Here is a 25,771-nt window from a genome sequence, read left to right as displayed (position 1 = left end):
CTCTGCCAGATTCCCTCCTGGGAGTTCAAAGTGAAGTCACATGGTATGCAGAGTGTTCCAACTAGGTGGATAAAGAACTGGTTGAGCAACAGGAGACAGACAGTAGTAGTTGAAGGGAGTTTCTCAAAATGGAGAAAGGTGACTAGTGGTGTTCCACAGGGGTCAGTGCTGGGGCCACTGTTGTTTGTAATATACATAAATGATCTGGCAGAGGGCACTGTTGGTATGATCAGCAAGTTTGCAGATAACACCAAGATTAGTGAAGTAGCAGAAAGCATAGGACACTGTCAGAGAATAAAGGAGAATATATAGACTGGAGAGTTGGACAGAGAAGTGACAGATGGAATTCAAACCAGGCAAATGTGAGGTGATGCATTTTGGAAAATCTAATTCTAGAGTGAATTATACAGTAAACGGAAGAGCTTTGGGAAAAGTTAATGAGCAGAGAGATCTGGGAGTTCAGGTCCATTAAACCCTGAAGATTGCTGCACAGGTGGATAGAGTGGTCAAGAAGGCTATAGAATGCTTGCCTTCATTGGACGGGGTATTGAATATAAGAACTGACTGGTCATGTTAAAATTGTATACGACTTTGGTTTGACTGCATTTAGAATACTGTGTACGGTTCTGGTCACCACATTACCAAAAGGATGTGGACGCTTTGGAGAGGGTGCAGAGGTTTACGAGGATGTTGCCTGGTATGGAAGGTGCTAGCTGTGAAGAGAGGTTGAGTAGGTCAGGTTTATTTTCATTAGAAAAAAGGAGATTGAGGGGGGGCCTGATTGAGGTTTACAAAATCATGAAGGGTATAGGATGGATAATGATAAGCTTTTTCCCAGGATGAAGGATTCAATAACGAGAGGTCGTGCTTTCAAGATGAGAGGTGAAAACTTTAGGAGGGATACACACTGCAAGTATTTTAAACAGACGGTGGTAGGTGCCTGGAGAGGTGGTAGAGGCAGGCACGGTAGATTCATTTAAGGTGCGTTTAGACAGATGCATGAGTAGGTGGGGAGCAGAGGGATACAGATGCTTAGGAATCGGGCGACAGGTTTAGACAGTGGATTTGGATTGGCTCAGGCTTGGAGGGTTGAAGGGCGTATTCCTGGGCTGTAAATTTTCTTTGTTCTTTGTTCTTTAAATCTACCCCTAGGAAATTTGTGTCACTCGGAAATTTCTCCATTTACACTGTAAAAGAATTTTCATTAAATTTGCACATGCATTAATCATCTACAAGGACCATACATTGAATAAATAGGGCAATATGGTTGACTGAAATTACACAGTGAAATAACATCTATATTTCGGTAGCTCAGTGGTTAGCACTGCTGCCTTACAGCATCAGGGACCCCGGTTTGATTCCAGCCTGAGGTGACTGTGTGGAGTTTGCACATTCTCCCCATGGAGAAAGTGATTCCGGATGAAGGGCTTATGCCTGAAATGTCACTTCTCCTGCTCCTCGGATGCTGCCTGACCTGCTATGCTTTTCCAGCGCCACACTCTCGACCCCCACATTCTCCCCGGCTCTGCATGGGTTTCCTCCGGCTGCTCTGGTTTCCTCCCACAATCCAAAGACGCGCAGGTTAGATGAATTGGCCATGCAAAATTGACCATTGTGTTCAGGGATGTGTACATACGATAATAGGGTCGGGGAATGGGTCTGGGTGGGTTACCCTTCAGAGGGTCGGTGTGGACTTGTTGAACCAAAGGGTCTGTACACACACATGTGTGTGCTTTGGCTGTTATGGACCAGACCAAACCCCCTCAAAGTATTCAGAAAACAGTCCACACCCTAACTTTTTCTTATTTTAAAGTTAAGTGCCAGGCATTGAGTTCTGGATGCAATTTGATTGGTCAAACTACCAGATTGGAAGCAAAACAAACTTTAATCATACACTATAGTTAAATCCAACAATAGGAAAAAGAAATTGGAATAATTTAACTCTTTTGGAAAACTTAACAAAATAATTAGATTGTATAACTACTAAACAGTAACTGTTCCAAAATATTAACATCCCATAAACATACCCTTGACAAAGGCAGATTCAGTAAAACAAATTGTCTCGCATACAACTACAGCAGCAGAAAGAGAACTCTCGGCTTTTAGCCATAACTGAGAGAGGAGATAACAGCTCCCGCATCCAGCTTTAAGACCCCAGTGGCTGCTACTGAACTAAAAAACTAAAACTAAACAATCCTGGTTCTGTGGGAGCTTGCCACACCCGTTCAGGCTGCTTCTATTATTCCAACTTTTAAAAAAAACAAGGCCTCACAATCTGTTTACTTTATGGGCTTTCAATAGATAGTTTACACTTCTGTCCTAAAACCTCATTTCAAACAAGTACCAGGACAAAATACATTTCTTAAAGCCATATTATCATCACGGTGTGTGTGTGTTTTTGTGTATGCATGCTCTCCTGTGTTATATGGATACGCACTTGTGCATTGTTGTATATTGTGCACTTTATGTGCATGTATGTATGTGTTATTGGTTGAAAATGATAAACACGCTGTGTGATAGTAAATATGATTCCCTAGATCTGTTGACAATAAAGGATCTAAACAGACAATAGGAATAAAGCAAAATAGAAACAATGAAGATATCGTACCACAGTGAGGTGTGTTTGAATATGGAAAGCCAGCTGAAAATCCTGGCCCACTCACATAGGTGATCATTGCAGAGGGAAAGACAGTAGATGATTGTCCCTGGGTGCTTGTAGGAGTTAGCACAGTCGTTGTGGCTTCTGTAAAAAGATACAATTGAGTAATTTCACAACTGATTTTTAAAACATTGATTTGGGGTGAGGCAAAGTTGGCATTTATTTGCCCTTCCTAGCTACCCTGAGAATTAGTATCTCTTGAATTGCTGATGAACGCAGTTTGATGTAACTTGCTTCTGACAGCTGGTCTCCATTTTATTACTCTAGGGGGCCATCTTTGTGCCATTGAAAGACATCAAAGTTTTAAATTTAATTTAGCAGTTTCCTATCCCCGACCTCACTCTCCCAAAGCCCCAGCTGATCCCCACCCTCTCCTGGACACAGGTTTCTAATCTAAAATCAAACCAGGCTTCAGCCACCTCTTTCAGTGATGACAATTCGGTCCAGTGTTTCTCTGGCTGGGATTCTGTTCAGGTCAAAGGGACTCTCACCCACCAGTCAGAGGAATTTCTATTGGTTCTGTGGGAACACTTATCAGAACCAAGAGCCCTATAGGCCACTGTCATGCCGCTTCCCCCTAGCTGAGATCTCCAGCAGGAGAATATCCCAACAGCTGAGAGCTGATTAGAGCCTGGCAACTTCTCATGGAACCAATATGCATTGGGAGTAGTCGCTGCTGGCAATAATCCACCCATCAGAGATCATTGTGGGATATCAGGCCAAAGCTAAGTGAGGGTGGGATGGGAGTCACAGCAGAGGGAGGCAGGAGGACGGTCAAAGAAAACGGCTGGCATTGCATTCTGTCCATGATACAGGGTACCTGATAGTGAAGGAACTCTTCCAGCACCACCATCCATCCATCCACTCACCCCCTTCAGCCGTTTGACACCTTTCACCCCCTCCACCCACCAGAGGCTATTGGCAAACCCAACAGAGAAAGCCTCCACATGAATCCTGAGCTCCACCAGATTGCAATGTGCTTGGGATAATTGGTGTCATTCAGCTCATTAATAAGCCCAGTTAATATGCTGTCAGTGATGCGCTTGGAATCCTATGTCAGTCCCTTCTGCCCTCTGACTAAATCTGGGGGAGATTTTGCAACTTGGCAGGAGCCTCTGCCCTGATTATTGGGTCAGCCACCATGTTTCTCATCACAACAGACTGCACCTCATTAGCTCCAACTGTCCCTCAGTACTCAATGTTCTCATGGAGGAGATTAGGATTAATCTGTGAAAGTACTTTATTGAAAATACCCAAATTTCAGGCTTGACCAAGAGAATTCCGGCCGCAAAAGCTGCAAAAAGGCAGCACGGTGGTTAGGACTGCTGCCTCACAGCATCAGGGACCTGGGTTTGATTTCAGCCTCAGGCTACTGTCTGTTTGGAGTTTGCACATTCTCCCATTGTCTGCGTAAGTTTCCTCTGGGTGCTCCAGTTTCCTCCCATAATCCAAAGACACGCAGGTTAGCTGAATTGGCAATGCTAAATTATCCATAGTGTTCAGCAGCCATGACAGTGGCCTGTCAGGTGATTCTGTCAGGTGTTCCCCACAGACCCAATGGGAATTCGTCTGACTGGTGGGTGAGGGTCCCTTTGGCCTGAACAGAATGGGATGTGTAGGTTAGGTGCATTAGTTAGAAGTAAATGTAGAGTAATAGGCTAGGGAAATGGTTATGGGTTGATTACTCTTCAGAAATCAGTGTGGATTTGTTGGGCCAAATGGTCTGTTTCCGCACTGAAGGGATTATATGATTCTATGATGATTCAATGAAAATTACGTGAAACATTGTGAATAAAATTTAATTTCTAGGAGCTCGCCATGAATCCACCCACCAGATTGTCCAAATTTCTTTATAATGACTGGGAAAAAGAGCAGGGAGGTGAGTTTATCAGTGGATAACTCTTCACTCTGTCTCCACTTGCCGATCCCTTGGAAAAGCAGCCTCCATAATCAAAGACCCCTCCCACCCCAGTTATACTCTCGTCCACCGTCTTCCATCGGGCAGGAAATATAAAAGTTTGAAAACATGTGCCAGTAGATTTAAGAACAGCTTCTTCCCTTCATTATTAGAATTATGAATGGACCTCTTACATTTTAATTCTGAGAATCACATGACCCAAAACATTAACTCTGATTTCACTCCACAGATACTGCCAGATCTGCTGAGCTTTTCCAGCAATTTCTGTCTTTGTTTCTGATTTACAGCATCCGCAGTTCTTTCAGTTTTTCTCACGTATTTTAGTGTTGATCTTTCTCTGCATCTTCTCTGTAGCTGTAACCCTCTATTCTGCATTCTGTTCTATTATCCTGATGTACTTATGATTTGTCTGTTTGACATGAAAAACAATATTTTTCACTGTGTCACAGTATATGTGACAATAATAAATCAAATCAAATCAAATCAAAGAGATAGCACATGTGAGATAGGCTGAAGGGCCTCTTTCTGTGACATATACTTCTATTAGTCTATGACGATGTCAGGAAAGAGGGTTGTCACATTGGTACCTTTTGCAACCTCCACAAACCTAAAGAGGCAAGCAAGACAAAATTGCTTGCTTTTCTTGGGTATACTGGCAGGCTTCAATTGAAGAATTGCAGGGGACCTGCTGATTAATCTAAGTGTAGCTTGTATATTATTTTCTGAGTGATGCCTAAGATTCTTGTGCATCCCACAAGTGTCTCCAGCAGCAACTGAGAAAGGGAACTGAGCAAGGGGAGCTGGAGCTAGAGAATACCTGCAGATCCTCTCTGGACAAAGGGAGGGTTGTTATCGGGCATAGACCTCATAGAGAGACAGACAGACAGACAAAGGATTCCTCATCCAAAATGCAAACCTATACCCTATTATTCTAGCTTAGCCTTAATTTCCCTCAATGTTTTTAAAGAACTGATTAAAGCGGAATAAAGAATCCTTCTTTCATGATCTTTGGGCCACCCATAAATTTCTCATTTTACATCCACAAAAGAAACCCTGCTTAAATTCTCAACTACTTGTTCCAGTAAATCAGGTCTTACCTTCACAGAATCTGCCAGGCCAAGTTGGGCTCACATCTGTGTAACGCTCACTGCAGATGCAGACGTACGAACCTTCCATGTTTTTACACATTGCATGAGGTGAACAGTCGTTGTAAATAGGGGAGGTACATTCATCAATGTCTAAAGTGGGAAAACACTCAGAAATAATTAAATGGAATTCCCGTGGTTACAACTCCAGTGAATTTTGTATCTAACGTAGTTGGCAGCCACACGCGTGCACACCATTCACTGCAACCTCCTCATTAACTGAACATTCAGTGCATTGGTCCTCTTTAAATAGTCTTTAGATACTGCTTTTGGGTGTTTGCTCCCTGTGACTGTCTGTCTGCAAGGAGGTGCTTATAATTAAGACATAAAACCTGTTCCTTGCATTGTGTGGATTAGCTGGACTGTCATCAGAACTCTCATTAGGGCATTGCTTCAGATTTAACTGAGCAAAGTTATTTCCAGGTTTCAAGTGTTTAAAATCAGGCATGCCAGGAATGAACAAGACATTTCCTGAAAATATAGATTTTGTGTGATGAGCCCACCTTCAGCTTTATCAATGAAGTTTAAAAACATTAAGGAATATTTTTACTGGATCACAAATGCACAGTATTGGGATCTCTGAAAGAGATGCAGCCATCCAAGGCTGAATTGAGCCCAGGCCCCTGGTGCTGTGAGGCAGCAGTGCTAACCACTGAGCTACCAGGCTGCTTTATCCAGCAAGGCACATACCCTAAGATCAATTTTTTTTTAAAGGCTGACAACTAACTACAATTTGAGTGGTAATCAGTGTCTTGCTTTAGTGAAAATTATTTCAGTGAAAATTGCTTGTTTAATGTGGACATCGTTTGTAAGGTCAATATTTGGTGCCCACCCATAATTGCCTTTGAACTGAGTGGCTTGTCCATTTCAGAGGGCAGTTAAGAGTCAATCAAATTTCTCTTGGGGACCTGGAGTTCCTTGTGGGTTAGATCGAGTAAGGATGGAAGATTTCATTCATTAACTGGCATGAGTGAACCATAGGCGTTTTTACAACAACTAATGATAGCCACCATTACTGAGACTAACTTCATCATCAAGATTTATTTATCGAATTTAAATTCCACCAATTTGAATTCAGAAAGATAGACAGAGAAAGACATAGCAAAAGGAGAGAAAAAGGGAGAGGGACAAGTCCAAGATTGTTCATCCTGGAATGTGAGAACATTGTGTTGTTGATGGCAAGATGCCAGGGGTGAGACAATGAAAATTGGAGAATCACAAGAGGCCAGAGTTGGAGAGCTCAGAAATCTGGCAGAGTTGTGGGACTGGAAAGAATGAGTGAGATATTGAGGGGCCAGGCTATGGATGGATTGGTAAGCAAAGGTGAACGTTTCAAAACTGTGGTATTGTCAGAATGGGAGCTGATGGGAGCCACTGAGCATAGAACTTGGGGAAATGGGATTGATAGTGTAATGGCACAAGCAGCAGAGTTTGGATGAGCTCAAGTTAATAAAGGTGGGTGAAGAGTCAAGAGAGCAACACGCAAATATTAACTAGATAGTTTTCCCACCTTTAAGAATAAAAGATCCAGAAGTAATCACTTACCTGAAATGGAGGTGCTGTTACGATCGTACACAAAGATAGAGCTATTGTGAAGAGAGGAGATCAGAGCAGAGGATATATTCCACACAGTCAGTGTAACTCCTTGATCAATAACGATTTCAAAGTTTACCACAATGCTCCCATTGCTGAGAGATTTTATCCGGACCAGAATTTTCCCACTTTGGTATAATTGATGGATTGCTGTTGGGAGGGAGTTTTCGAGCTGAAAAATAAAATGTTATAATCTCTTGTAAGTAGTAATTTCTACTTTGTGCTTGATTTTATACATGTCAGTGTTAACTTCCCGTCTGAGTCAGCAATTTCACAGAAGAGTAGCCTGTGTTTATGATACCACAAAAGTTGAATTCAGATTCCAACAAAAACAGCCACAGCTTACGTTCATTTCACATCTCTAATAAAACAACCTATTCCAAGTGGCCATCACAGGAGTATTACAAAACATACTACAAAGCAAAGCCATATAAGGGGGTCAGGTCAGATATTGTTAGTGAGGTGGGAGTATGCTAGCTCATGATAGCCTTGGAAATGAGGCCAGAAGATGAAAGACTTGCATTGATACAGTAAATCCCTGTTTTCAGTTGCCTCATTTTATGTTATTCTACTTTTCATTAGTCAGTGAATTGGGTCCCTTTTCAGGTTCATGTTTAATTATCAAGAGTTTCATTTTAAAGTCTTTTCATACCGAGTCTGATCAGGGACCACATACAGTAAACCCGAATTGCAGCAATATGGAGCAGACTCTATCATTCCCCTGGGTTTCCTACTCTCTGCTGACTTTCTGGCTTGCAGCCTAGCTCTTGCAAGCCCCGTCCTGTCTCTTGCTGCTCATCTCGCAACAGGGGTTTGGGAGGCGGAAGCTGTGGGTGGGAAATGGAGGGAACAGGATAGTTGTCAAGAGAAAAGATCCACTGCAATTAGAGGAATGGCAGTGAACTGGCCTAACCATGGTTAGATGCCACTAAGTAGATGTCAATGCCTTAAACATTTGTGTGTTGTGTAAGGCCACTAGGAACCCTTCCATCCTTAATAAGGGGAGGGCTAACCTTCTCTCCTTTCATACAACATGGCTTGAAATGGGTAAAGGTGGATAAATCCCCAGGACCTGATCAGGTGTACCCTAGAACTCTATGGGAAGCTCGAGAAGTTATTGCTGGGCCTCTTGCTGATATATTTGTATCTTCGATAGACACAGATGAGGTGCTGGAAGACTGGAGGTTGGCTAATGTGATGCCACTGTTTAAGAAGGGTGGTAAAGACAAGCCAGGGAACTAAAGACCAGTGAGCCTGACCTCAGTGGCGGGCAAGTTGTTGGAGGGAATCCTGAGGTACAGGATGTACATGTATTTGGAAAGGCAAGGACTTGTTAGGGATAGTCAACATGGCTTAGTGCATGTCTCACAAACTTGATTGAGTTTTTTGAGGAAGTAACAAAGAGGATTGATGAGGACAGAGCAGTAGATGTGATCTATATGGACTTCAGTAAGGCGCTCAACAAGATTCCCCATGGGAGACTGATTAGCAAGGTTAGATCTCACAGAATATAGGGAGAACGAGCCATTTGAATACAGAACTGGCTCCAGGGTAGAAGACAGAGGGTAGTGGCGGAGGGTTGTTTTCAGACTGAAGGTCTGTGACCAGTGGAGTGCCACAAGGATCGGTGCTGGGTCCTCTAATTTTTGTCATTTACTTAAATAATTTGGATGCGTGCATAAGAGGTACAGTTAGTAAGTTTGCAGATGACACCAAAATTGGAGATGTAGTGGACAGCGAAGAGGATTACCTCAGATTACAACAGGATCTGGACCAGATGGGCCAATGGGCTGAGAAGTGGCAGATGGAGTTTAATTCAGGTAAATATGAGGTGCTGCATTCTGGGAAAGTAAATCTTAGTGGAACTTATGCACTTAATGGTAAGGTCCTAGGGAGTGTTGCTGAACAAAGAGACCTTGAAGTGCAGGTTCATAGCAGGTTCATACTGGAGTCGCAGGTAGATAGGATAGTGAAGAAGGCACTTGGTATGCTTTCCTTTATTGGTCAGAGTATTGAGTACAGAAGTTGGGAGGTCATGTTGCGGCTGTACGGGACATTGGTTAGGCCTCTGTTGGAATATTGCATGCAATTCTGGTCTCCTTCCTATCGGAAAGATGCTGTGAAACTTGAAAGGGTTCAGAAAAGATTTACAAGGATGTTGCCAGGGTTGGAGGATTTGATCTATAGGGAGAGACTGAAGAGGCTGGGGCTGTTTTCCCTGGAACATCGGAGGCTAAGGGGTGACCTTATAGAGGTTTACAAAATTACGAGGGGCATGGATAGGATAAATAGACAAAGTCTTTTCCCCGGGGTTGGGGAGTCCAGAACTAGAGGGCATAGGTTTAGGGTGAGACGGGAAAGATATAAAAGAGACCTAAGGGGCAACTTTTTCACGCAGAGGGTGGTACGTGTATGGAATGAGCTGCCAGAGGATGTGGTGGAGGCTGGTACAATTGCAACATTTAAGAGGCATTTGGATGGGTATATGAATAGGAAGGGTTTGGAGGGATATGGGCCGGGTGCTGGCAGGTGGGACTAGATTGGGTTGGGATATCTGTTCGGCATGGACGGGTTGGACTGAAGGGTCTATTTCCATGCTGTACATCTCAATGACTCTATGAACTGGAAGGTGTGCAGCTAAGAAGGTTCAGGGTCAGGGATGTGTGATAATTAAGAGGTTCAGCAATGGCAAACAGGAGGCAAGGAAAAATCTAGCATCTCTCTATGTTTCTTTTATATTTTAAAACTTATTTTACATTATTTAATTTACCAACAGAGAAATTTAGTAATGTAAAATACTTCAAATACCAAGTATGATGCTTTAATTTTGTATCTACTAAGAAAGATCAAACAGAACCTAACTACAGTTTCTACATTAGTTTTCGATGGTAAAATCTGATTTGTTTCATGATTTGGAGTGGGTATTGGAGCGGGTCACACATAGTTAAAAAAATCAAGAAGGGACAACCACCTGATGAAGGAGCAGCATTCCGAAAGCTAGTGCTTCCAAATAAACCTGTTGGACTATAACCTGGTGTTTGACTTTGACTTGTCTCAAGGTGGGTGGCACAGTGGTTAGCACTGCTGCCTCTCAGCACTAAAGACCTGGGTTCAATTCCTGCCTCAGGCAACTGTCTGTGTGGAAGTTGCACATTCTCCTCGTGTCTGTGTGGGTTTCCTTCGGGTGCTCCGGTTTCTTCCCACAGTCCAAAAATGTGCAGGTTAGATGAATTGGCCACGCTAAATTATCCATAGTGTTAGGTGAATGTGTCCGGGTGGGTTGGTCTTCGGAGGGTCATTGTGGACTTGCTGGGCCGAAGGGCCTATTTACACACTGTAGGTAATCTAATCTATTCTATAAATTGTTTCATTGAAAACAACTGCCGCAAAGTGAAAATATTATATGCAGTGCTTTTCATGGCCACTAGATGTCTCAAAGCAATTTAGGACCACTGAAACACTTTCTGAACTGGAGTCACTGTCATAGCAAATGCGGGAACCAATTTGCACACATCAAACTCACACAAAGCAGCAATGAGATAATGACCAGATAATCTGTTGTAGTTTTGTGATGCTGACTTAGGGATAATTATTGGCCAGAACACCATAGTGACTGCCATGGTCTTCTGAAACAGATTATTATATAACCACCTGGGCGAGCAGACAGGGCCTGAGTTTAATACTTCATTCAAAAAAGTGCAATGCTCCATCTCTATCATAAGAGAGTGTCAGCATGTCTGGGTTAGGTGATGAGGGTACTAATAGAGGGAAAAGCACACTTGACCTCAATCTTACCAATCTATCTGCTGTCGGTACATCTACCCATGAAGGTAAGAGTGATCACCGCACAGGCTATGTGGAGACAAAGTCCCGCCTTCACATTAAGAATAGCCTCCACCATGTATGTGGTGCTATCATTGTGCTAAATGGGATAGATTTTGAACAGATATAGTAACTCAAGGCTGTGCATTCATGAAGTTGCTGTGGGTAATCAAAGGCAACAGAATTGTACTTGAGCATAATTTACAACCCCATGGCCCAGCATATCACCCTCTCAACCATTACCATCAAGCCAGGGGATCATGGAATCCCTACAGTGTGGAAGCAGGCCATTCAGCCCATCGAGTCCGCACCAACCCTCCAAAGAGCATCCCGCCCAGACCCATCCCCCCACCCTATCCCTGTAACACTGCATTTCCCATGGCTAACCCATTGACCCTTCACATCCCTGGATACTATGGGGTAATTTAGCACAACCAATCCATCTAAACTGCACATCTTTGGACTGTGAGAGGGAACTGCAGTTCATGGTAGAAACCCACACAGACACGGGGAGAACATGCAAACTCCACACAGACAGTCGCCCGAGGCTGGAATCGAACACAGGAGGATGCAGTGCTAACCACTGAGCCACCATGTCACCCACCGTGTCCCACAAGTGAAAAGAAAATCTACTTCAAGCCCTAGAGTGGGATTTGAACCCAGAACCTTGCAGTCCAGAAGCAGGTGTGCTACTAACCAAACCACAACTTATTCATCTAGGGAGTAAAGTATGACACTAAGATTGCAAACATATTCATTTGAGCTTGAACTGTTGCCGGTGAGTGGGATGGAGTCAATCAGTTGGTAATAAAGTTTGGAGAGTGTTTAAACAAAGTTTCAAAAGGCAATGCCTTTGCCATATGTAGTAGAGGGACATTTCTGCTCAGCTGATGCTTTCATTTTATTCATTCATCACTGGCTAGACCAGAATTAATTGCTCATTTCTAACTACACTTTAACTGAATGGCTTTCCAGGACATTTCAGAGTCATGAACATTACTGTGGGCCTGGAGTCACATGTAGACCAGAGAAGGTAAGGCCAGCAGATATTCCTTCCCTAAAGGACATTAGTGAGTCAAATGAATCAAGACTAGCTTTTAAACTCCAGATTTTCATTGAATACAACTTTGACATCTGCCATGGTGAGAGTTGAACTCTTGTTCCCAGATGTGTTTGGGAATCTGCTGGATTGCTAGTGCAGTGACATAATTGCTACATCAACACTGCCCCTAACTGGGCCTTGGATAAGCAGTCTGATCACTCAGCAACAGTGGAGGAATGAAGCGATGAGAGGGAGAGTTCAGTGTTATCAGTATTTATGTGTGAAAACGAACACTGGACCTTCAGATGATCTCACCGGTGAAACATCGATGTAAGGGTTAAAGATAGAACCTTGGGAGATGCTGGATATAATGAAAGCGGAGTGAGAATGTAATCTACTGCAAGTGACACTCTGGTTGTAAATAGATGATTAAAAAAGCAAGCAGGAGAGTGCTGTCCCAGCCAAGTGTTACATTGAGGCATAGATTCCAGAATAGACTATCTTTAATATAGTCGCATGATATCACAACACCTGATGTTCCTATATTGAGGTACCCACTTCATCTACTGTATCTCTGTATCATTGAGTCCATGTAGTGTCTTCAGTTGGTCAGTTACATGCATGTAAAGTACAGCAATACAGTAAGCACAGAATCCAGACTGAATGCAAGTCTGTGATATTATAGAATTATAAACAATGCTAATAAACTTCAAGATATCTAACTCAACAAAAACCCAACGTTTGTGGCATATGTTACATGAGCAAATGATGAGAAAATGACAAAGCACATAATAATGGCTGACATGGTAGCATCAGGTGGGCACTAAAAGCTAGTGATGATATTTATTCAACAGCAGCAAGCAGTTGTTAAAACTGAGTGAAAAGGTGACATCAGCCTGGCAGTTGTGTAAGATTTCCTTCCATACATAATCCATCAATACGTCTGAGCTCAGAGATAAAGTTACAACTACAACCAAAACGAGAATATAACTATAATTAAAGGCTATACAACCTTCAGTGAAGCATTCTGTCTCCTTCTTTAAGACGAAACAAAAAAAGCACAAAAGGCGACAACAACTGACACGATGTTTTTCAAAAGACAGTGTAAAAGATGACAAAGGAATAGCTTCAATGTAAGAAGATATTTCTATAATGAAATATGCAGCTTAAGACCCCAGAAATGTGTTTTCTCTATTTAAAAGCCTTATCTGTGCCTAAATGTGGTCGATTCCACCATTTTATTTTCCCAAAATGGCACAAGAATGTAAAAAAGGTGTATGATATTATTGCTGTTTACTTTTAGGTACAAATGTTAAGAAACAGGCATAAGCCTGTGATTTTTAAGGGGCAATAACATTTAATAATAAGAAAAGAGAAAAGGAGCTAAGAACCAGTTAAACCAGTTGAAAAAGGAAAATCACTACAGTCTAACATCAATTCTAACACAGTAACTGTAAGAGCATGCAAAAAAGGTGGAAAATAAAAATCTATCAACAGACTGGCAATCCATTAATTGTCTATCAGAACTCAATCACTTAAAGAATCAATATTTACTTTGTGAATCAGCTGATAAGTGATAAGAAAAAGATTAAAAGTCAAAGAAAGACAATCAAGTCTCTTCTGACTTTGGACACTGAAAAGATAAAAATAAAATCCTCTGGCAGTTCTGATGATGATCACAAAGATCTTGGCAAGCATCTTCAGATTTTTACAGATAAATTTAAACTTCAAGTAAATTTCAGGATACTCAGGCCTCAGTTTATCCCGTACCGGATGAAATGATCAATCAACTCACAGGCAAAGGTACTGCACATGATTCCATTGAAATTTAAGTTAGCTAACAGCCTTATTGGTCATTGCCTTATTAGCAACCATCAAATCCTTCAGAATAGCACTTCCCATCAAATCCAAAGAATATACCACTAATGCACCACTGGACAAAGGAAATTTCCAAGATTCCCTCCAAAGTTCAGAGGCAGTTGAAAAAGTCAGAAATACATGCGATTGACAAATGATAGGTATCCACCCATGATGACACGTAGAGAATCACAAGTGAAGCTACATCAGCAGGTCATGTACATTATAAGTCTGGTCAGATCATTTGTTCATCAAGGGATCATCTGAATATATAGAGAGAGACAATATATCTATCTGCATCCAACAAAAAAGGGGAAAGTGGGAGATGTTATTTTGTGGCATAAAATCCAGACCAGACCTAAAGACAGTAACATGACATCACATTGCATGTATTTCAAGTATCAAAATATCCATCTCATCTTCAGTCAGTCTGTCTGTGTCATGGAATCAGTGAACTAATATCAGTCAGACAGCTATATGCTGTAATACACAGGATTAGCAATCACAAACACTAACCATGTTTGTCAGTGAGTCTGGAATATTGTCACATTAATATTAGTATTGTTAATAAACTTCAAGATATCTGAAGCAGCAAGAACCTTGAACCTGCTTAATTGACACCACACCCACAAACATCCATTCCCTTCACCACCGACACTCGATTGTAGCAGTGTACTAGATGTATGGTGGAAATTCATAGAACACAGAACATAGAACAGTTCAGCACAGAACAGGCCCTTCAGCCCACGATGTTGTGCTGACCACTGATCCTCATTATGCACCCTCAAATTTATGTGACCATATGCATGTCCAGTAGTCTCTTAAATGTCCCCAATCACCTTGCTTCCACAACTGCTGCTGGCAACGCATTCCATGCTCTCACAACTCTCTGTGTAAAGAACCCACTTCTGACATCCCCTCTATACTGTCCTCCAATCACCTTAAAACTATGAACCCTCATGTTAGTCATTTCTGCTCTGGGAAATAGTCTCTGGCTATGGACTCTATGCCTCTCATTATTTTGCATACTCAATTAGGTCCCCTCTCCTCCTCCTTTTCTCCAATAAAAAAATCCGAGCTCAGTCAACCTCTCTTCATAAGAAAAACCCTCCAGTCCAGGCAGCATCCTGGTAAACCTCCTCTGAACCCGCTCCAAAGCATCCACATCTTTCCTATAATAGGGCGACCAGAACTGGACGCAGTATTCCAAGTGCGGTCTAACCAAAGTTTTATAGAGCTGCAACAAGATCGCACGGCTCTTAAACTCAATCCCCCTGTTAATGAAAGCCAAAATACCATATGCGTTCTTAACAACCCTGTCCACTTGGGTGGCCATTTTAAGGGATCTATGTACCTGCACCCCAAGATCCCTCTGTTCCTCCACACTGCCAAGAATCCTATCCTTAATCCTGTACTCAGCTTTCAAATTCGACCTTCCAAAATGCATCACCTCGCAATTATCCAGGTTGAACTCCATCAAAGATCTTCAAATAGGTCCTTCAAAGCTCGCGACAACTGCCCTCTAGAGCAACAGATGCATGCGAACAGCGCCAACTGAAAGTCACTCTCCAAGACATTCAGCGTCGTGACTGGGAAATATATTCCCATTGTTTAGTGTTGCTGGGTCAGAATCCCAGAACTCAGTCCCGACCAGCATTGTGGGTCTACCTTCAGCACCTGGACTGTAGCAGTTCAAGAAGGCAGCTCCCCACCATGTGGGGAGCAAATAAACATTGACCCAGCCAGCTACGAGCACATCCCACATGCATGAATTAGAGGAAAGGTTGGGTCACAAGAAGCAGGAGAATATCACAACCATGGTGAGATCTCAGTGGAACCTGAAGGGAAATAAGAGAAAAATTGGAGAATAGTAAAAATTCACATTTAGGATGGCAGGAGATCTTAAAGGAAATTTCACCATGTGACTGTTGGAAGCAGCATGGACAGCTGATTGAATGGATTTGATCTTATTGCCAAAGGAGCTCTTTACAGGTATTAATGTGGGTGAAAGTGAAGGGGACAGCAGATAGGGTTTTCTGAAGGTTCGTAAAGAATAGAAGCTGGCACTCAGCTTTGAAATGAGCAGTTTTAGCAAATGCTTGTAAGACCTGAGATGTGGTCCAGTCAGATCTAGCTGCGTGCAGTTAAACCAACTGCCTACCATCTCCTTTCCAGCCTGTCACTCCAGTTAGTCATGTAACAGACCTGGTAATGTGTAGGACCGCATCAGAAATCAACACTAAACCCTGCAGAAAATTTGCAAACGTTGAGCTGATTCCCCAAGACTACTCTATCTGATACACGTCCCAAGACATAAAAAGGAATGAATGATAAATACTGCCCTGCTAAAACACAGGAGAAACTCAACAGGTCTGGCAGCATCTGTGGAGAGAAACAGAGTTAGCATTTCGAGTGACTCTCCTTCACAGCTGCTTTGCTGGTGTGTTGATTACATCAGAAAAGTAGATTATTGCTTGTTAGACAGAGCCACACAAAGTGTGGGGCCATACCTCAGTGGTAGCAGACTCAACTTTAAGTTCTCAAATGTTCTCAGACCATCTGTAGATCATTAATAAAATTGAAAAGCTGGTTCAAAAGCAGGTCAGCAGGGAGCCAATCATATTGGTGCATGCAGAATCCATTTTACATTTGGGTTAAACATCAGTGAGGTCTCATGGTTAATCCATGAGGTACGTTAACTGACGTTAGCATTTTATTTCAAGATTTTACTTCATTCAAATCCAAAGTTTCAAACTATCGCTGTGAGTAGGGTTGCTGGCTCAAGTTGCTGGAGGCTTCATCACATGACCTACTATTTCCAGTTTCCCATCCAATCATGATTTGGAGGTGCCGCTGTCGGACTGGGGTGGACAAAGTTAAAAATCACACAACACCAGGTTATAGCCCAACAGGTTTATTTGGAAGCACTAGCTTTTGGAGCGCTGCTCCTTCTGATGAAGCAGCACTCCAAAAGCTAGAGCTTCCAAATAAACCTGTTGGACTATAACCTGGTGTCGTGTGATTTTTAACCCTATCCAATCAAGTATCTTTCAAATATGATAATCAATAGTCTACAAAAAGCAGAAGAGAATATGAATGTTCTTAAGATATTTCTCTCAGTTTATTTGTAAAGATATTCAAGATATTAACCTTTAATTCCTACGGACTCGCCTGGATGGTGGAAAGTAAAATAATAACATCTGAACTGCTGTTCTGTGTAGTAATAGCACAATACAGAATTATCATATTACATTGTAACCACGAGACCACTATACAGCATGGTCCTTCATTGAATCATAGTGTACTCAGACTCACCTCACATAGGACTTTCCTAGCCAGAAGGAAAAAAAATAGATCCCAGATAATAAGATCTGACAGTGAGTTGTCTCAGTCACAAACAAAAGCACAAATTACTGGAAAAGCTCAGCAGGTCTGGCAGCAAGTGCGAAGAGAAATCAGAGTTAACATTTCTGGCCTGGTGACCCAAGTTGTGAGGAAGGGTCACTTGACCTGAAATGTTAACTCTGATTTCTCTTCACAGATGCTGCCAGACCTACTGAGCTTTTCCAGCAACTTGTGTTTTTGTTTCTGATTTACAGCATCCGCAGGTCTTTCGGTTTTAATGATCTCACTCCACAGCTCTGAATACACTTTTCCTACCATGTGTTCAAGCTACAGTTGTATCTTGTGTCAGGCACCCTTACCTCGCGGTACCAAAGCTTTGCAAACAGCTTAAATTCGCTGCTAGTGGTGTTGCTGAGACTCTCAGTGAAGTTATAATTCTTGATCCTCGCCTGTCCATCCAATAGTAACGCAGCTGAAAGACATTGAGAAATACTATTTAGGGAAAATGGTGTAACAATTACCCCTGTGATTAAATACTGTTTAATGCCTCCTGGATAACCCACCATTCTACCTGGCATTGTAAAAGGCTGTGCTGCAACAGTCTGGACTAGGGTGTATTGCGTTGCATTCATGCCAGCTGGAGGTTGAATGGGACTTACAGTAAGCAGTTAGTTTTTGCTCTGAACAAATCAGGGATTTGTTCAGGGATCTCATAGGAGCCAGTACAATTCGAACAGGACTAAACCAGGTAAACATAGGGACTCCAGAAACAAAAGTCACAAGTTAAGGATGCTGGTGAGCCATTTAGGACTGTGATGAGAAGAAATTTCTTCAACCCTAGAGTGATGAACTTCTGGAATTGTCTGCCACAGAAAGCCGTTGAAGCCAAAACTTTGGATGTTTTCACAAAGGAGTCAGATGTAATTCTAAGGGGTATAGGAATCAAAGACTATGGTGAGAAAATGCAAGCAGGGGATTGAACTAGATGGTCAGCCACAATCACATCGAGCGGAGGAGCAGGGCTCAAAGGGCTGAATGGCCAATTCCTTCTCCTATTTTCTATGTTGCTATATACCCAGAGCCTAATGAACAGGACTCGCTGAATCATGACTGAAGCTGCAGTATCGTCCAGTTGTAAAATCAGAATGATTTCTCCAGCAAAATGCAACAAGTGGAGGATAGAGGTAAAATCACTCCTAGTCACCAACAGCAATGTAGTTTTCTGCAAAGATACATCAATATGATTGATGATATTAGTGTAGCTACTGCTGACTCTAACTGAGACACCATAATTCAAGCTGGGAAATTGATAAATGGAGTATCTGTTGGGAGTGAAACTAATCTGACATGGTTATATTCCATTGCCAATTATTACTTGAATGGTAAAAAGGTGCAGCATGCTGCTGTTCAGAGGGACCTGAGTGTCCTTGTGCATGAATCACAGAGGGTTGGCCTGCAAGTACAACAGGTAATTAGGAAGGCAAATGGAATTTTGCCCTTCATTGCTGAAGGGATTGAGTTTAAAAGCAGAGAGGTTATGTTGCAGCTGTACAGGGTGCTGGTGAGTCCACACCTGGAGTGCTGTGTGCAGCTTTGGTCTCCTTACTAGAGAAAGGATGTACTGGCACTGGAGGGGGTGCAGAGGAGGTTCACTAGGTTGATTCCAGAGTTGAGGGGGTTGGCTTATGGGGAGAGACTGAGTAGTCTGGGATTATAGTCATTGGAATTTCGAAGAATGAGGGGAGATCTTACAGAAACATGGTAAATTATGAAGGGAATAGATAAGATAGAGGTAGAGAGGATGTTTCCACTGATAGGTGAAACTAGGACAAGAGGGCATAGACTCAAAATTAGAGGGTGCAGATTTAGATCTGAATTGAGAAGGAACTTCTTCACCCAGAGGGTTGTGTATCTATGGGATTCCCTGCCCAGTGAAGTGGTTGAGACTTTCTTATTGATTGTTTTTAAAGCTAAGATAGATAATGCTTTAAACAGTAAAGGAATTAAGGGTTGTGGTGAGAGGGTGAGTAAGTGGAGCGGAGGCCATGATCTTGTTGAATGGTGGAGCAGGCTCGAAGGGCCAGATGGCCAACTCCTGCTCCTCGTTCTTCTGTTTTTTTTTTGGTTCTTATGTTTAATGGAACCAGAGATGAAGATCTTGGATGTGGTACAAGAGGACCATTTGACTCTCAAAACCTTACACAAACAAGAGTCAATATTTCCAAGATAACTGAAGGAATTTAAAAAAGAAACCTGGCACGGGAATGTCCAATTCCAATCAGAATTGTTTTTGTGACAAACTGAGGAGGCCGTTCTGGCGAGTGAGTGTGAAAGTGTCCAAGGGCTAAGCCATTACCTGTTTTCACCTTCAGTTGCTTGCTGAAGCTGTCTTCACAGGACCGCCAGTGGATTTTCACTGTGTAGACAACCCCGGGTTCCAATCCGGTGACCGTCCAATCCACTTCCTTAGTCTCTATTTCATTCACAACATCAGCTTCCCTCAGCACCTGCACAGTAACCATTTGCCTTTTGCTGGTAACTGTTGTCCAAAGGATCTGGAAGCTATTGCTGGTGAGTTTGGCAATTGCCAGGTTTGTAACTGGAGAGGGAGCTGTTGAAAATGAGTTAGGTTAGCAACTTTTGATTGTGTGGTGACCTCACTCACGTTTAGCATGTAGTATAATAACATACGGATATATATTAACCACAAGAAGTTGCGATTTGCAGATAATAAGATATTAAAGTCAATTGTTTTCAGAGCTGCCGGTGTTGGACTGGGGTGGGCAAAGTTAAAAATCGCACAACACCAAGTTATAGTCCAACAGATTTAGTTGGAAGCACTAGCTCTCGGAGCACCCCTCCATCTTCAGAGGAAGCGGTGCTCAGAAAGCGAGTTCTTCTCAATAAATCTGTTGGACTATAACCTGGTGTTGTGTGATTTTAACTTTGTTTACAGAGTACAATTACTAAACACTTGGAGAAAAAAGTTACTTATCTGACCTAGTCAGCATAGGTATCTCAAAAAAATAAATGTAACATGGCGTGTTGAAGAAGTAACAAAAAATAGCCACAATAACAGACAAATGTGGCTTCTGTGGGTTTTCAAAGCACCAATAATTTGCATTTATCAGCAACCTCAATATAGTCAGAAGACCCTCAATACTTCATGGGGAAGTAGAGGTGACCCACTTATCCATGGTCCAGCTACCGTGGTTTCACTTACCCACAGTTTACCGTGGCCAGGACATATAAAAGGGAACATTCCAGAACCAGGGACCAGGAGGCTGCCTGGAAGGTATATTTCCCAGGCTTTCAGGCTTCCACGGTAGGTCTTGGAACATATCCCCCATGGGTACGGTGGTGGGGGGGGGGGGAGTTGGGGGGGGGGAGGTGGGCTACTGCATTCCGAAACAGTTGACATCTTGACATCAAGCCATGTATGCAGGTATGAGGGATGATGGCCAAACTTGGTTTTCAGAAGCAGCTTAAAGGCAGAGGGAGATAGGGAGATTTGTGAAAGAAATTTCAGAACTGAGGACTTTGGTAGTTTGAAGTGATGGCCACACATGGTGGATTGATACAGAGGGTGGCACAGTGGCTCAGTGGTTAGCGCTGTTGCCTCACAACACCAGAGACCTGGGTTGGATTCCAGCCGCGGGTGACTGTCTGTGTGGAGTTTGCATATTCTCCCCGTGTCTGCGCGGGTTTCCTCCAGTTTCTTCCCACAATCCAAAGATGTGCAGGTGAGGTAAATTGGCCATGGTAAATTGCCCATACTGTTCAGGAATGTGTGGGTTAATGGCATTAGTTAGAGGTAAATGTAGAGTGGTAGTGGAATGGGTCTTCTGAGTTACTCTTCGAGAGTCGGTGAGAACTTGTTGGGCCGAAGGGCCTGTTTCCACTCTGTAGGAATTCTATGATTCTATGATCAGGATGTACAAGAGGCCAGATTTGGAAGAACACAGATTTTCTCTTTCATAACATGCTAAGTCAGTCGTTTAACAAAGGACAGCTCCGAATGTTGGAATATACTGCTACTGGGAAAACTCCAAAACAGAATTATCGAGTGTTACAGCACAGAAGAAGGCCATTTGGCCCATGATGTCTGTACTGGCTCTTTAAGTGACACAGGTTGATGAGTATGCAAATTATTGGTTCTGTTTAAATCCCAAATACCTACACATGCCCAAACAAACTGGAGGAAAGGGCACAAACAAACAAAAACAGAAATTGCTGGAGAAACTCAGCAGGTCTGGCAGCATCTGCAAAGAGAAAACAGTTAACATTTTGGGTGTTTCTTCGATTCTGCTGAGTTTCTCCTGCAATTTCTGTCCTTGTTTCAGATCTCCAGCATTTGAATCAAGTAAAGAATACATACAGCATAATTTCCTTTCAAGTGATGAGTTGCTTTCCAGTTCAGTGCTTGTTGAAATGACTTTGCTCAGCTGTCCTGAGTTTGATGTAGGAATTGAAGCAGTAGAGGTCACTTCTGTTGGAAAAAAAAACAATGATAGTTGTCAAAAAGATCATTTGAAATTTACGGTGAACAGATCCAGCAGAAGACAGGGTGGTGTTGGAGGGTTGCTTTTCAGGCTGGAGGCCTGTGACCCCGATTGTGGCATAAGGATCGGCGCTGGGTCCACTGCTTTTTTGTCATTTATGTAAATGATTTGGATGTGAAGATGGGAGGTATAGTTAGTAAGTTTGCAGATGACATCAACATTGGAGGTGCAGTGGACAATGAAGAAGGTTACCTTAGAATACAACGAGATCTTGATCAGATGGGCCATTGGACCAGGGAGTGGCTGATTTTAATTCAGATAAATGTGAGGTGCTGAATTTTGGAAAGGCAAATCCAGGCGGGACTTATACTCTTACAGCTAAGTTCCTGGGAGTGTTGCTGAACAAATAGACCTTAGAGTGCTGTTTCATAGTTCCTTGAAAGTGGAGATAGGATAGTGAAGAAGACATTTGGTATGCTTGACTTTATTGGTCAGAGCCTTGCGTGTAGGAGTTGGGAGGTCATGTTGTGGCTGTACAAGACATTAGTTAGGCCACTTTTGGAATACAGTGTGCAATTCTGGTCTCCCTCCTATCAGAAGGATGTTGAAAGGGTTCAGAAAAGATTTACAAGAATATTGCCAGGGTTGGAGGGCTTAAGCTATGGGGAGAGACTGAATAGGTTGAGGCTATTTTGCCTGAAGTCTTGGAGGTTGAGGGGTTTCCTTATAGATGTTTATAACAACATGAAGGACATGGTTAGAGAAAATAGACAAAATCTTTTCCCCAGGGTGGGGGACTCCAAACCTAGAGGGCATAGATTTAAGGTGAGAGGAGAAAGATTTAAAAGGGACCTAAGGGGCAACATTTTCATGCAGAGGGAGGTGCGTGTATGGAATGAGCTACCAAAGGAAGAGGTGGAGGTTGGTACAAATACAATAATTAAAAGGCATCTAGACGAGTATATGAATAGGAAGGGTTTAGAGGGCTATGGGTCAAATGCTGGCAAATGGGACTAGATTAATTTAGAATATCTGGTCAGCATGGAGCAGTTGGACCGAAGGTAAAAACAAGCATTACAGATGTTGGAAACCAGAGTCTAGATTAGAGTGGTGCTGGAAAAGCTCAGCAGGTCAGGCAGCATCTGTGAAGAGAAATCAGAGTTAATGTTTTGGGTCTGGTGACCCTTTGCCTCACAGATGCTGAAAGACCTGCTGAGCTTTTCCAGCAATTCCTGTTTCTGTCACTGGTTGGAAACTGCTTTGTGACATTCTGAAATCATGAAAAAGCTAGATAATGCAAGGCATTCTTCCTCGCCCATGCTGAACTGCCGAACACCTTTACATTCCATCACGAAGAATGCTTATTTCCCTATCCAGTGCCAGTCTCGTGCCTCAGGACATCTCCTGGTGACATTCCAAACTAGCTCTTGCTAGCTCTAAGCCTAATTATTCCAAAAGACTTCTGATTGGCCTTTCCCTTTGCTTTCTCCATAAACTTAAATTGATCCAGAATTTCCCAGCCAAAAGCTAAATCAACTTCATCTACCCATAGCCTGAATCATACCAATACAAGTCTACCCATCACCCCTTGCACTCACTGAGCAACATTCGCACCAGATCTGGAAACACCGCAGTTTTAACATTTATATCCTTGATTTCGGATCTGTCTATGCCCTCATCTCCATTTCTCCAGCCCTACAACTTCCCTACGTTCTTCCAATTTTTACCTCTTGCCCATCTTCAAATGCCAGGTCCCTGAACTCTAGAATTCCCTCCCTAAACCTTGCTGTCTGACTGTAGCCTTTGCTCCTAAGGCACTATTTAAAAGCAATTCCTTCTTGAATGTAATGTCCCACTAATTGGCTGTGTGTCATGTGTTGTTTGATGGCTATTCTGTGAAGTGCCATGGAGCCTATACTACATTCAAGTTGCCTTATTGATGCTAATTGCCCAATGGAGACTGAGAGGCCTTTCTTCTCTGGAGTTGATCAGATTGAGAGGTAATCTCATTCAAACGTACAAAGTTCTTCAACAGCCTGGCAGGATCAATGCAGGAAGGATGATTCCCATGGCTGCAGGATCAAGATCCAGGTGACAAAGTCCCAGAATAGGCTGCAGGCCATATAGAATTTCTTCACTCAAAGATCAGATGACCTAAGAGCAGAGGTTGGTCAGCCCATTGAGCCTTCTCCACCAGTCAATGAGTGATCTGATAATCGTCAACTCCACTTTCCTGCCTTTTCCCATAGTTCTCAATTTCCTTACCAATTAAAAATCTGTCTTTTTCAACCTTGAATATACTTAATGACACAGTATCTATGACCCTCTGCAGTAAAGAATTCCACAGATTCAGAACCCTCTGAATGAAGAAATTCCTTCTCTTCTCTGTCTTAAAATCCTTATTCTGAGATTATGCCCCCTAGTCCTAGACAGTCCCACAAGAGGACACAACATTTCCATATCTGACCTGTCAAATCATCTAAGAATGTTGTTTTAGCATGATCTTACTGTAATAGATTCCCATTGTTGTGGAGACTGGTCATTCTGTCCATCAAGTCCACACTGACCGTTCGAAGAGCATTCCACCCATACCCATCCCCTACCTTATCGCTGTAACTCTTTGGTTCCATGTCTAACTCACCGAGCCGACACATCCCTGGCCACTATGGACAATTTCCCATGGCCAATCCACCTAACCTGCACATCTTTGGACTATGGGAGGAAACTGGAGCACCTGGAGAAACTCACACAGACACAGGAAGAACATGCAAACACCACATGGACAATTGCCCGAGGCTAGAATCAAACCCAAGTTGCTGACACCGTGAGGCAGCTCTGCTAACCACTGTGCTACCATGTCACCCCCAACTTTTATACTCATTCCCTTTGAAATAAAGGCTAATATTCCATTCGCCTTCCCTATTACTTGCTGAAACTGTATGCTAGCCTTTTTTGATTCATGGGCAAGGTCTGGCTAATCCAGCACCACACTCTCGAGTCTGGCAAATCCCTTTGTTCCATAGCTTTCTGCATCTTTCTCTATTCAAATAATATTCTGCTCTTCCATTCCTCCTGCCAAAGTGCATAACCTCACAGTTCCCCACATTATATTCCATCTGTCAACATTTTGCCTACTCACTTAACCTGTCTACAGTATATCCTTCTGCAGACTCTTTGTGTCATCCTCATTACTTGCCTTCCCACTTATTTGCATTTCATTCACAAAGTTGGCGAAAGTATATTCACTTTGCTCATCTGAGTCCAATATGCAATATAATATGCAATATTTAAATGATTGTGACCCCAACCCTGATGCCTGTAGCATACCACTAGTTACAGGGTGAATTCTCCACTCTTACCAACTGTCACATTCATACTGTCACACAAGGTCACATTCCTGGCAGTTCCTCTCATTGTTCCTGTAGCCTCCAACTAAGCACGAGAATACTTCTACTGAGGCTCCTCTTTCCTGATCTTCCCAATATCAGTGAGACCTGTTCTCATTTGTAGTCACTGCCAGTTATTTGTTGACTCAACCCTCAGTGCCCAATTGATGCCAGTGGTCCAATGCACATCCCTCTCATTGGTGAGAAATAGATGCCTCTTAGCATCTGTGTCCCAAGCAGCTGAACGTATTTTTAAACATGTTGACCACCTCGTACATGAGCTATGATGACTCCCCCGCTGTGTTGATAGCAGGTTCAGCCTCACCCACCTTTCCCAAACACGGCGTTACCCATAATTGTTGATTGAAATCTGAAACTGATCCAGTGTGGCTTTTATTTTATTCACTACCACCAGCTAAACAGCCTCTTGACTGGAGATGTGGCAGACTCAAGACATCCTCACACCCATTAAAGACTGGAATCCAGTCCCCTTCAAATCACA

General features: G+C 42.7%; 1 protein-coding gene and 1 non-coding gene across 4 annotated transcripts in view; both read right to left on the bottom strand.

The window, feature by feature from the left end:
• LOC140486490 (uromodulin-like 1) overlaps positions 1-25,771 on the bottom strand; it is a 117,342-nt gene that overhangs the window by 72,864 nt on the left and 18,707 nt on the right. For all 3 annotated transcript variants that reach the window (XM_072585722.1, XM_072585723.1, XM_072585724.1), the window contains exons 6-11: positions 21,760-21,870; positions 19,738-19,992; positions 17,741-17,853; positions 7,268-7,487; positions 5,675-5,815; positions 2,609-2,743 (exon numbers count right to left, since the gene is read on the bottom strand). In XM_072585722.1, the coding sequence (XP_072441823.1) occupies positions 2,609-2,743; positions 5,675-5,815; positions 7,268-7,487; positions 17,741-17,853; positions 19,738-19,992; positions 21,760-21,870 (975 nt within the window). The remainder of the gene's footprint in view (positions 1-2,608; positions 2,744-5,674; positions 5,816-7,267; positions 7,488-17,740; positions 17,854-19,737; positions 19,993-21,759; positions 21,871-25,771) is intronic.
• LOC140486563 (U6atac minor spliceosomal RNA) lies at positions 8,222-8,350 on the bottom strand. Its single transcript, XR_011962634.1, has one exon. It is a non-coding gene; the product is annotated as a U6atac minor spliceosomal RNA (small nuclear RNA).

The sequence above is a fragment of the Chiloscyllium punctatum genome, chromosome 15, assembly GCF_047496795.1.
Source record: "Chiloscyllium punctatum isolate Juve2018m chromosome 15, sChiPun1.3, whole genome shotgun sequence".
Classification (NCBI taxonomy): Eukaryota; Metazoa; Chordata; class Chondrichthyes; order Orectolobiformes; family Hemiscylliidae; genus Chiloscyllium; species Chiloscyllium punctatum.
The sequence above is the reverse complement of the archived record's forward strand: the minus strand, read 5'-3'. Positions and strand labels throughout refer to the sequence as shown.